General features: G+C 36.8%; 1 protein-coding gene and 1 long non-coding RNA gene across 5 annotated transcripts in view; both read left to right on the forward strand.

The window, feature by feature from the left end:
* The first annotated feature begins 7,497 nt into the window (after nucleotides 1-7,497).
* On the forward strand, nucleotides 7,498-7,914 carry LOC145738592 (uncharacterized). Its single transcript, XR_014180816.1, has 2 exons — nucleotides 7,498-7,629; nucleotides 7,681-7,914. It is a non-coding gene; the product is annotated as an uncharacterized LOC145738592 (long non-coding RNA).
* Nucleotides 7,915-8,958: 1,044 nt separating this feature from the next.
* The window catches only part of sev (receptor protein-tyrosine kinase sevenless), a 51,309-nt gene continuing 48,036 nt past the window's right edge, over nucleotides 8,959-12,231 (forward strand). The window contains exon 1 of one of the 4 annotated variants that reach the window (XM_081993158.1): nucleotides 8,959-9,377. In XM_081993158.1, the coding sequence (XP_081849284.1) occupies nucleotides 9,240-9,377 (138 nt within the window). In that variant the 5' untranslated portion in view covers nucleotides 8,959-9,239. The remainder of the gene's footprint in view (nucleotides 9,378-12,231) is intronic. The other 3 variants (XM_081993146.1, XM_081993152.1, XM_081993169.1) reach the window with 3 other exon arrangements.

Below are 12,231 nucleotides of genomic sequence, written 5' to 3' on the forward strand. Positions count from 1 at the left end.
TTAAACAAATGCCAGCAGGTTAAACACTGGTCAGTTTTCATCCTAATCACCGTAGTGATGTGTAAATGGCAATTTAGAATACTAATATTATCCCGCAATTGAGACACCAAAACCAACAGATCTGGGAAAGCCCAAAATATATCTAGTCCTAAGAGATTTTAGCAAAATATAGAGATGGTCATTTATAGATATAATTTTTGAAATAATATAAGTGGCTAACATTTTTCTTCTAACTGTTAATGGCAGTTCCAAAGCCTCACTTAATAATAAATCTGTAGGGGTGGATCTCATCCCAAGCATATTCGTAAACCCTCAAACTGAACTGTATCCAACTTTCTCAAAACTTTGTACCATTATCAAAGCAATAAGACTTATCAGACCCTACTCACTGCCCTCAACACATTCAGTTCCGAGTCCCACTTCAAATTCTTCTGGAATATAACACCCAAATATCTGACCCTTTCCCTGGAATCAACACATCCCCGATTTTAATATCAGGCGTCGCATCTTTTCTCTTCCCCTTGGTGAAGTGTGTATTGATTCACACTTCTGAACAGACAAATAAAGGTTCCTGCTATCAAGGCACTGAACTATCCGGTCAAGAGATGTTTTAATATCTTTTATCATTTTGTGGTAACAGTGGAGTGTTATTCAGTTGAATTTTAAACAAATCCACCAAGTATACATTAAAAAGTATCGTACTCAATGGTGCAACCTTGAGAAAGCCCGGCTGATGTAGAGCAACAGGACCAAAAAAGGATGAATTTGGAGGACAATTTGAATTATAGTGTTGTTGAGCTGGGAAGAGACTTTCAACTTATTTAAGGATTCGTAAAGGGAATACAAATCTACAAAGTCGAACGCTGACTTCAAATCTAAAAAGACAGCAATAACCGTTTTCTGTCTTGTAAAAGCTCCACACATGAACATAGGAAAGCTACATTTATACAGGGTGTATGGATTTGCGATGTTTTGACCGGAAAACCCAATTTGTTGGCTAGTTAGGATAATACTAGCATACATAATTTGGTCAATCATTTTAACACAATTTTATAAATTCAACTTTTTCATTAGGCATAATAAACCACTAATTTTTCATGTTTGTTTGCTTTATTCCTTGCATTACAAACTTTTTATATTCACAACACAATTAACATAAATTAAAATATCAATCAATAGAATGAAAATGTAACTAATAATCTACACATTTTCTTTGTCGGTATTCGAACTATGAACCGTCAGTTTAAATGAGCAATTTTCAAATTTACAATTCTGCCATAAATGAAATTCCTGCCCCTTTTCTTTATGGTCTACATTTAAAGTAGGTTGTTGTTGTGGGTTTGTTGAAATTACTGGTTCTCTGATATCATCTGTGGTATTGTTCTCCATTGGTATTAAATTACAATCATTTACATCCAGAATTTTCATTGCTGTGTCATTTCTTAAAGAATCGTCAATGTAGCCTTCTGCTACAGTTGTAGACCTCCAACCACCGTGTCTTTTCAATGAGCAAATGTCTCCACCATTATCTACAAGAAGAGTTGCAGAGGTTCGGCGAAGGCAGTGACCAGTATATTCTGACATCAGCCAATTTCAAAAACAACGCTGTTTCCTTGGGAATACTTGAGATTTTGTGAATACTCATTACAACTCTGTGGCAAACTCCATTTTGATATTTAATGAAAAAACGATCTGTATCAATAACATCTGGATGAAGAGATAAGTATTTTTTACAAATATTTATGTAAAATTCTCCAACAATTGTAAATGTTCTGGGCTTGTAATTTTTCGTGTTTGGAATTTTAACCAGAATTAATTTTTCCATGTATTCAATATCTTGAATTCTCAAGTTTACCAGTTCATTACATCGACATGCCCCTGATATGCCGTATATTAAAACAACCTACAAATGTTGAATATAGGTATTAACAAAAATCATAAATTCATTTTTGTTTTGGATCTTACCTTCATGGCTAAATACTTTTTGTGAGGTGCTTCTGTTAAAAAAGTGTCTACTTGGTTCTTGGTGAAAGTTTTAGACTTTTTAGCTGCATAGTTTTCACTTTTTTGCTTTAAAAATGCTTGCACCTTTTTATACGATAGAACATTTATACTGTCTTTAATATTTAGCTCAGCTTTAAGCATGGAATATTGCGCCCATATTGTCGAACTCTTCAATGATTTAGTTAAATGGGCAAAATAGGCCAATACAACATTTTCGGTAAAATTGACCGCTTGGTGTTCTCTGGACCAAGTGGTGAATTTATTGTACCTGCCAGGAATCAAATTATTTAGCGTATTTGACGCTATTGCTGCTAAAACAGGTGGTGTACAACTTATTTTATCACTATCACTCATTTCGGAGATTTAGGTCGCTTTACGGCTTCACTGAAACTTTATTTGACAATACAACAACGTGTGGCGTCTTGCTGAACTAGGGTTCGATTTCTGTGCTAATTGTCACGTGTTGTGTACCTAGGGTTCAACGAACTTGATCGCCAGCTGAGTTGTTTCTGATTAAGGATACACAGGGATATTAATTCCTTCACAACAGTTTATTGATAACACAACTAATTCCACTTGGAAAATAAAAATTATGATTTGTACAGGCTACACATATTGATTTGCACTCAGAAAAATGCAGAATGTTCATAACTGCTCATCATTGAAAAACGTGTTACTGTCCGCCAACTGCCAAAAGTCACACACTTCACCGTCTGTGTGTTTTCTGTCATCGTGGCTGGATACTCCATATACCCCCCCTCCAGTGACGTCGTCACTGTTGTCCTGGAAACGGACGGTTTTCTTGCTAGACAAGATGTTCTGATTGTGGAAGGTATAATCATGGTCATGACGAACTGCCGCTGCTTGGTCTTCTTGCAAGATGTATGCTGGCTTGACTCGGTCTAGGCTAACCTTGGTCACATGTCCATTCACGCGAATGTCTATGGTTTTGTCATTCCGTGCAATAACTTCGTGTGGTCCGGTATAAGGTGCTGATAGAGGTCTACGCACCATATCTTCACGCAGAAAAATGTGGGTCGCAGTCTTTAGGTCAGGGCTAACAAACGGTTTTTGTTTTGAGTTCCATTTTGTAGGAGCTGGTTGCATAAAACTCAAATTCTCCTTCAAGTTTTGCATGAATAGGCTTAAAGGTGGTGAATTTTGATTCGGTGAAAACATCTCAGATGGTAATCGTAGTCCTTCTCCATACAAAATTTCGGCTGAGGAATATTTGGCGTCATCCCTTAAAGCTGTCCTTAATCCAAGGAGTACTGCAGGGAGTGCTGATAACCAATCCGGTTTGTTGTGAGCTGTGATGGCAGTTTTTAACGTTCTATGGAAACGTTCTATTTTTCCATTGCTTTGTGGGTGGTAAGCTGTAGTCCTAACTCTTCTGATGCCCAACAAAGTATAAAAACTGGTAAATAAAGCACTCTCGAACTGAGTTCCACGGTCAGTTATGATAATCTCTGGTGAACCAAATCTGGAAATCCAATGCATAAAAATTGATCGAACAACTGTCTCAGTTCGAATGTCTGCTACAGGAATAACTTCTGGCCAATGTGAATAACGGTCAATTAAAGTTATGCAGTATCTAAAGCTTTCACATACTGGTAAGGGTCCAACAATGTCAAGGTGTACACATGAAAATCTAGCTTTAGGTGTGGGTATTGTTAACAATTCAGTTTTTGTGTGTTTATGTACTTTTGACCTTTGGCAAGATATACATGTTTTAGCCCACAAATGTACGTCCTTGTTCATTGATGGCCAAAAAAACTTTTCTGTCACTAACCTGCGTGTTTCCCGGATGCCTGCATGTGCCAACCCATGGATTGAGTCGAATACTTGTTTCCGAAATCCTTTCGGTACGTAAGGTCGAAATTTTCCAGTGGATGTTTCGCAAGTTAGGCTAAGTTTTAGCGCTGGAAATTTTAGGTTTTCAAATTTCATGTCAAGCTGCTGTTGGTATTGTTTAAGTTCTTCGTCGTCAAGCTGTGCCTTTGCGATCTCTTCATAGTTTAAAGAAGCTGTATATGAAATTTCTTGGACTCGAGACAGTGCGTCTGCTGCTTCGTTCTCTTCCCCTTTTAAGTACTTAATGGTTGTAGTAAATTGACTGATGAACTCTAACTGTCTAGCACGCCGTGTTGTTTCTCTGGAGTTACTGCTATGTTTTGTCTGAAAAGCATAAATCAATGGTTTATGATCAGTATAGATAGTTACTTCTCTGCCCTCTAAGTAGATTCTAAAGTGTATCACAGCAGCATATATAGCGAGAAGTTCGCGGTCGTATGTGCTGTATTTGACTTCTGAAACGCTGAGTTTCTTTGAGAAAAATCCTAAGGGTCGCTTATCACTCTGCTGTAAGACAGCTCCAATACTGGTTTCTGATGCGTCGCAAATTAACGCTAATTCTGAATTGTCTGGGTAAGCTAAACTTGCGGTTGAAGTCAGACTTTCTTTGCAACTTTGAAAAGCATTTTCCATACTATTAGTCCAATCTATCGGAGTTTTATCGTTCTTTTTTGTCTTGTTGTGGAGAACGTCATGAAGAGGAGCTTGTAGCTCAGCTGCATTAGGAATGTGTCGCCTATAAAAGTTTATGAGTCCTAAGAAACGTCGAAGTTCTTGAATGTTAGTAGGTTTCTTGTATTCTCGTAAGGCAATGGTTTTCTCTGGAAGTGGTGAAATTCCGGTATTTGTGATTCTGAAACCCAAAAAATCAACTTCCTTTTTACCAAAGTGGCACTTTTGAATGTTAATGTTTATGTGATGAACAGCTAGTTTGTCTAATACGAGTGAAACATGTTCCTGATGTTGTTCGAAGGTCTCTGAAGCAATCAGAATGTCATCGATGTACACAAAAATGAAGTCCAGTCCCCTTAACACTTGGTCGATGAATCTCTGGAACGTCTGTCCGGCATTTCGTAACCCAAATGGCATCTTTAAAAATTCGTATAGCCCAAATGGAGTTGTTACTGCTGTTTTTGGAATGGATTCACTGGCAACTGGAATCTGATTATAAGCTCGCACGATGTCCAATGTAGTAAAAAAATTAGCTTTATTAAGAATGTACACACAATCTAACATGTTTGGAACAGGATACCTGTCTGGCACAGTTACAGCATTAAGTTTCCGGTAGTCACCACATGGCCTCCATTGTCCATTCTTTTTAGGGGCAAGATGTAAAGGTGATGCCCAAGGTGATTTGGACGGTTGACAGATGCCTTCAGCGACCATCTGTTCAAATTCCTTTTTGGCTGACAAGTATTTTTCAGGAGGTAATCGTCTAGGGCGACTTGTGATTGGTACAATGGCAGGAAACGTCTCGATTAAATGTTCTGCGGTCACAGTTGGCATGTTAGCTTCTGGGGTGTTGGTTTTCTCTTGATAACGCTGCAGAATTGCTTGCCAAGTAGTGCTGACCTGTGAAGTTACAAAACATGATAAAGAAATAGAGTGGTCATCTTTATTTATTGTGATCTGATTAATCCTGGACCTGATGTGAGTTGTGTTGTCAATTAGCTCATTGTTGGCCACATCAACTAACAACTGATAATGTCTGAGGAAATCTGCACCCAGGAGTGGCTTTGTCACGTCGCAAATGTAAAAATCCCACTTAAATTCTCGCCTTAATCCTAAATTTAAAAACAATGGCTTTTTTCCATAGGTGTGGATGGGTGTGCCGGTTGCTGTGTACAGTGTGAAATTAGTAGGCTTTAAGTTTTGGTAGTTAAACACAAAAGTTTTTGGAATAACAGAAACGTCTGCGCCTGTATCAATAAGAAATGACAAGTTGTTGCGTTTATCATGTATATACAGCCTATTAATAGTTTGGTTGTCAGATGCCGATTTGTTTCTGGCATCCGAGGTGACATCTGACAACGTATTTAGTTTTTTTGATTGGTACTCACCCCAGGGGTAAAGTTACAAGGTTCTTCGCACTTACGGGCTTTTTCACCATACTTGTAATGGAATCTGCACATGGGATACTTCTTTTCCTCTCTAGTTTGAGAATGCTGTCTACGCCTAGATGTGGACTCCAGTTTCTCAATTCTTTTTACCAGCTTATCGAAATCCTCCATTGTAATTACCTGGGGGCCTTGTTCTTTGACTGGCGGACGTAAAGTGGCCTCATTAAGGTAGGACGAACTGGTGTGTTCAGCAATAGCGTCGGCAGTTACCCCAAGTTCCATTAAGTTGCCTTTGGTGGCACTTAGTATGCCCCTCATGTGGCTAGGCAGTCTCTCCATCCATACATTTTTTAGGAAGGTTTCATCCATTTCAGGTGCTAGGAGTCTCATTTCCCGAAGTAAGGTGGAGGGTTTCCTGTCACCCAATGACATTTCATTCAGCAGTGTCTTAAAACGTTTGGTATCGCTTAGGCTGTTTTCTTTGAGTAACCTCTCCTTTAACTGTTGATAAGGATCGTCGTTTTCCTGAGGGGTGTTGGTAAGTAAGTCTAAAACAATGTCGCATTGGTCCTCTGCTAATACGCTGACAACCGCGTCAAATTTTGTAATAGATCGGGTGATGTTGGCTGCACGGAATTGCGCTTCAGCCCTACCAAACCATGCTGCTGGCTTGGAGGTCCAAAAGGCGGTGAGTTTTAGGGAAACTCTGTTGACGTCCAGTGGTTGTTGCATTATACGATTTGGCGGCTCAACCATGCTTGTGTTGTCGGAATTATCCTCGTTAATCATCATTTTGTGTGTCTCTGGTCTCTTATGATATTTAGGACTTGGGAGAGCTTAGGTTTCGGCACCAATTGTGGCGTCTTGCTGAACTAGGGTTCGATTTCTGTGCTAATTGTCACGTGTTGTGTACCTAGGGTTCAACGAACTTGATCGCCAGCTGAGTTGTTTCTGATTAAGGATACACAGGGATATTAATTCCTTCACAACAGTTTATTGATAACACAACTAATTCCACTTGGAAAATAAAAATTATGATTTGTACAGGCTACACATATTGATTTGCACTCAGAAAAATGCAGAATGTTCATAACTGCTCATCATTGAAAAACGTGTTACTGTCCGCCAACTGCCAAAAGTCACACACTTCACCGTCTGTGTGTTTTCTGTCATCGTGGCTGGATACTCCATAAACGCAATTAGTAGTATTTAGTACAAGGTGTTTGAATTAGTGTGCCATGGACATCACGATTTTTGACAGATGACACAATGAAAGCGTAATAAGGTAAACATAGGATGTGTATCGTTTCCTAGCCAGGTTAACCGATTAATTCGGACTGGTAAATATACATATATAACGGTTACTGAAAAAATATCAAGAGCAAATGGCCGATAACATTTTTGAAAGCCTATTTTCAAGAACCGCGGTCCGTGTAAATTCGGAGCGCGTAACCGTAATCGACAGATGACGCTAGACAGCCATGATACGCCCTCTGTTAGACAACTTTGGAAGTAGCTTCGTGTTGTTATCGTATTAGCCGTGTTGTGTCAATCAGTTTTTGTCTTTTTGTGTCAGTCCGTTTGTTTATTATGCTGATTTTGTATTTGATCACAAATTTAGCCCTGACACCTTCAGGAAAACTGTATTTCAGAATAAGATCATGAAAGGATTGTATTGCAGAGCCAAGCCTGACAAGCCAATCAAAGCAAAGTAAGTGTTGCATTAATTTCATCTGCTTTTTTCTAAATGCAACGCTTTTAGTCTGGATCAAGTTCTGGACATTATTTTTTTTACCTCCTAGGATATGAAATAGCTTTTCTACGCCGGCAGTACCGGTACACAATAGGCTTATTTTAGACCGCTTGAAAAAAAACTACTTTTTTTACAAACGCATTAAAAAGTTCAAGTTCTAACAGGCTAGGAAACTATTAAAAATAGCGTTGTGCAAATTACTATTAGTACAAACAATAAATAACAAATATGTATAAAAACAAATTCTGATTTTTGTTCCCAAGATAATTAGTCATTTAATAATAAATCCTCTGTACTTCAAAAATCACGTCCACTTTTTGGATTAACTTCATATAAATCATCAAGTTTTCATACCACGAATATGGGTGATATAATTTTCTACACACACCCTGTATTATACCTCATTGATGACCCTGTATAAACGTAGTAACATGTATAATTATTAGTACGTAATTACATCAGACTTTAACCGACACAGTTGAGTAACAGACAAAAGGGACCGCGTTTCCGTCAAGCGTGGTCAAACCCAATTAAACCTGTTGTAGAACGTAGTTTTTACCCTCTTCTTTGGTCGGGTTGCTTCCGGGCTTAGTTTAATTGTTTCAATAACTTCAGTCGTTAAAGTTGAGGGTTTGTCTAATTAGTTTAGCTTATATACACAGTGCCCAGGATGTATAAACAAATTTCACATTTGTTATGGTCAAGTCATTGATGTCCTCTACTCTGATTACTGGAAATGTTTGATGTTATAAATTAGAAAGTAAAAAAAAAACAATGCATTTTTTCAAGTTGTTATAATCTTCTAAAACTGCAATTATTTCTTGATTTAGCTGACTGTGTAGCACTGCTTATTCCCGAGATTCCTTCCAAAAAAATGGTAGACAAAAGTAAAAAATTAAGTAAGTAATGTTAGTAAACACAGAATGACAGGAGTGTTAAAAAAAATTGATTTAATTGAAATGTGTTAAATCCAAAAGCGACCATAGGAAAACCGTGTAACGGACAGAGAAACGTAGGTAATTGCATGCGCGGAAGAAAGACAGAAAACGAAAAAAATATCAAGTAGGCCATATTTTTAGCGCGCTGTTGCCAAACGCCGTAAGTATTCAATACCCTCGACAAACTTACTTAGGGCGTTTGGCAACAGCGTGCTAAAAATATGGCCTACTTGATATTTTTTTCGTTTTCTGTCTTTCTCCCGCGCATGCAATTACCTACGTTTCTCTGTCCGTTACACGGTTTTCCTATGGTCGCTTTTGGATTTACCACACCTGTATAAGACCAACATTGTACGGGTAGGTACTGTCATGTTGTTGGTACTGACGCGACAAAAGTCGTTAAGTGATGTCCCCACCACGTTAAGTGGTGCATTTGAAATGGTCCCGCGCTTCAATTCCACTTGACGTTGGTACTAGTCGCGTCTCGCACATATGCCGGGGTACCACCGCATACTACGCGCACTATAATTACGTATTGAAACGGGAAAAGTTCGGAAATAAGAGGAAAAAAGCATTTCACTGATACTATGTAGCTTTCGTTGTTATTGCAATTACAGACCTGAATAAAGTATGTTCGTATTGTGGTTGGTAGTGATCTGGATCAGTGTCGTGGAAAACTCCTATTTAGAATCAGTCAGCGTTGTCGTTGACTACAACGATCTGGATAGGGAAGTGGAAAAACAATGCATTGAACATTGTCATTTGCAGGTGAACATTACATTCTTTCCTAACTTTATAAAGCTGACCCTTAACAATAATTGAATTTTTAATGTAACCTTCATCAGTAACGCTTCAGCGTTAGAACAGATCAGCACATATAATATCGTTGTCATTTGATTTGAACACGACCTAATAATACACGTATCGTCATTATTTCTTATTAATAATCTATGTACGCAGAAAAAGGAGCAATATTAATGATTTTAGCTTCAATTATACAGAGGGTTAAAAAAATGGTAGTCCGACTCTGAAGTATTGATTCCATGGGTGCAATTTTATTAGCGCGAATGATTACGTCAAAGATTCTGATTGTCATAAATAAACTTATTATCAAAATACAAATTGATTGTGAAAAAATTAAGCGTGTGTAATGGTTTATTTTATATCACTATTTTGTAGTTTTAATTAATTAGGTTAGAGAATTAAAAACAATCTGGCGCGACAAAGCATTAAAAATTAAATAAAAATAATGACACAGGAGAAAAATGAAAATAAAAATGTTTCATTTCGAAATTCACCATGCACATACCTTATGAAACACCCAGTATACCAATACTTGCTTTAGGCCACTATTATTGCTATATTCTACCTGATTCTACACCGTAAAAGTTATTAGTTTGGTTAAATCAGACAAAAATTGTCAAAAACTAGGACAATAGTTTGTTTTCCACTTAATTATTTATTTTTGTAAATTTAAATGCATTTCTCATCCTAATTTGACTGTTGTTGTAGCCTCCTGATTACATTTCAATGACTCTTTTAAATATCAAATTTTTATAAATTGAAACAATCTAGTTTTGTAAAGTTTGGCAACGTCACAAATTACTTTCTTTTCTAGAAATTATCAAATTTTTCTTATAAATGTTTTTGTTTATAAAAACTGTATAGTTTTAAACGTACTGATCGAAAATTTAATTACCTACGCGTTATGTTATTAATTTACTTGATGACCTTTTCCTTATCGGATGACTTATATGTATCAACTTAAAAATATTTCGAAATTTCTTTATGTTGAACAGTAAAGAATTTTATCACCTAGACAGTTTATGTCTTGATTATAATGTATAACGGTATGCCCATATCGATTGGGTACACGATTATCAGAGTTTGAATCATTTGGTTATTATTCCTAAGGCTTTAGGTGAGAAATTGTGTGGATTATTATTCTTAATTAAGAAGGAGTATGTTTAAAAATATGCGTTTGATATTGAACATATTTTGGGTATTTGGGCGGAAAAATTTCAGAAAAAATCATTTTTTTTTAAACTTGGAAAACTAAACTGAAAAGACAGAAAACTCACTCAACTAACTTGAAACACAATTTGGGCCATAATTTGGGTATTTGGGCAGTTACGGACCTGAAATTTTCACTGAATTAACTAAATTGTACCTAAAAACCAGCGCCGTACTGGAATATTTTCAGAAAAAATCCTGTTTTTTGTTAAACTTGGAAAACCAAACTGAAAATGACAGAAAACTCACTCAACTAACTTGAAACATAATTTGGGCCATAATTTGGGTAATTGGGCAGTTACGGACCTGAAATTTTCACTGAATGTACTAAATTGAACCTAAAAACCTGCGCCGTACTGGAAAATTTTCAGAAAAAATCCTGTTTTTTGTTAAACTTGGAAAACCAAACTGAAAATGACAGAAAACTCACTCAACTAACTTGAAACACAATTTGGGCCATAATTTGGGTAATTGGGCAGTTGCGGACCTGAAATTTTCACTGAATGTACTAAATTGAACCTAAAAACCTGCGCCGTACTGGAAAAATTTCAGAAAATATCGTGTTTTTTGTTAAACTTGGAAAACCAAGCTGAAAATGACAGAAAACTCACTCAACTAACTTGAAACACAATTTGGGCCATAATTTGGGTATTTGGGCGGTTGTGGACCTGAAATTTTCACTGAATATACTAAATTGAACCAAAAAATCAGCGCCGTACTGGAAAAATTTCAGAAAAAATAATTTTTTTTTAAACTTGGAAAACCAAACTGAAAATGACCAGAAAACCCACTCAACTAACTTAAAACACAATTTGGGTAATTGGGCAGTTGCGGACCTGAAATTTTCACTGAATATACTAAATTGAACCAAAAAACCAGGGCCGTACTGGAAAAATTTCAGAAAAAATCATGTTTTTTTTTTAACTTGGAAAACCAAACTGAAAATGACAGAAAACTCACTCAACTAACTTCAAACACAATTTGGACCATAATTTGGGTATTTGGGCGGTTGCGGACCTGAAATTTTCACTGAATTAACTAAATTGTACCTAAAAACCAGGGCCGTACTGGAACATTTTCAGAAAAAATCCTGTTTTTTGTTAAACTTGGAAAACCAAACTGAAAATGACAGAAAACCCACTCAACTAACTTGAAACACAATTTGGGCCATAATTTGGGTATTTGGGCGGTTGCGGACCTGAAATTTTCACTGAATGTACTAAATTGAACCTAAAAACCTGCGCCGTACTGGAAAAATTTCAGAAAATATCGTGTTTTTTGTTAAACTTGGAAAACCAAGCTGAAAATGACAGAAAACTCACTCAACTAACTTGAAACACAATTTGGGCCATAATTTGGGTATTTGGGCGGTTGTGGACCTGAAATTTTCACTGAATATACTAAATTGAACCAAAAAATCAGCGCCGTACTGGAAAAATTTCAGAAAAAATAATTTTTTTTTAAACTTGGAAAACCAAACTGAAAATGACCAGAAAACCCACTCAACTAACTTAAAACACAATTTGGGTAATTGGGCAGTTGCGGACCTGAAATTTTCACTGAATATACTAAATTGAACCAAAAAACCAGGGCCGTACTGGAAAAATTT

This window comes from Ips typographus, linkage group LG1, assembly GCF_016097725.1.
Source record: "Ips typographus isolate SLU linkage group LG1, UJ_Ityp_2.0, whole genome shotgun sequence".
Taxonomy (NCBI): domain Eukaryota; kingdom Metazoa; phylum Arthropoda; class Insecta; order Coleoptera; family Curculionidae; genus Ips; species Ips typographus.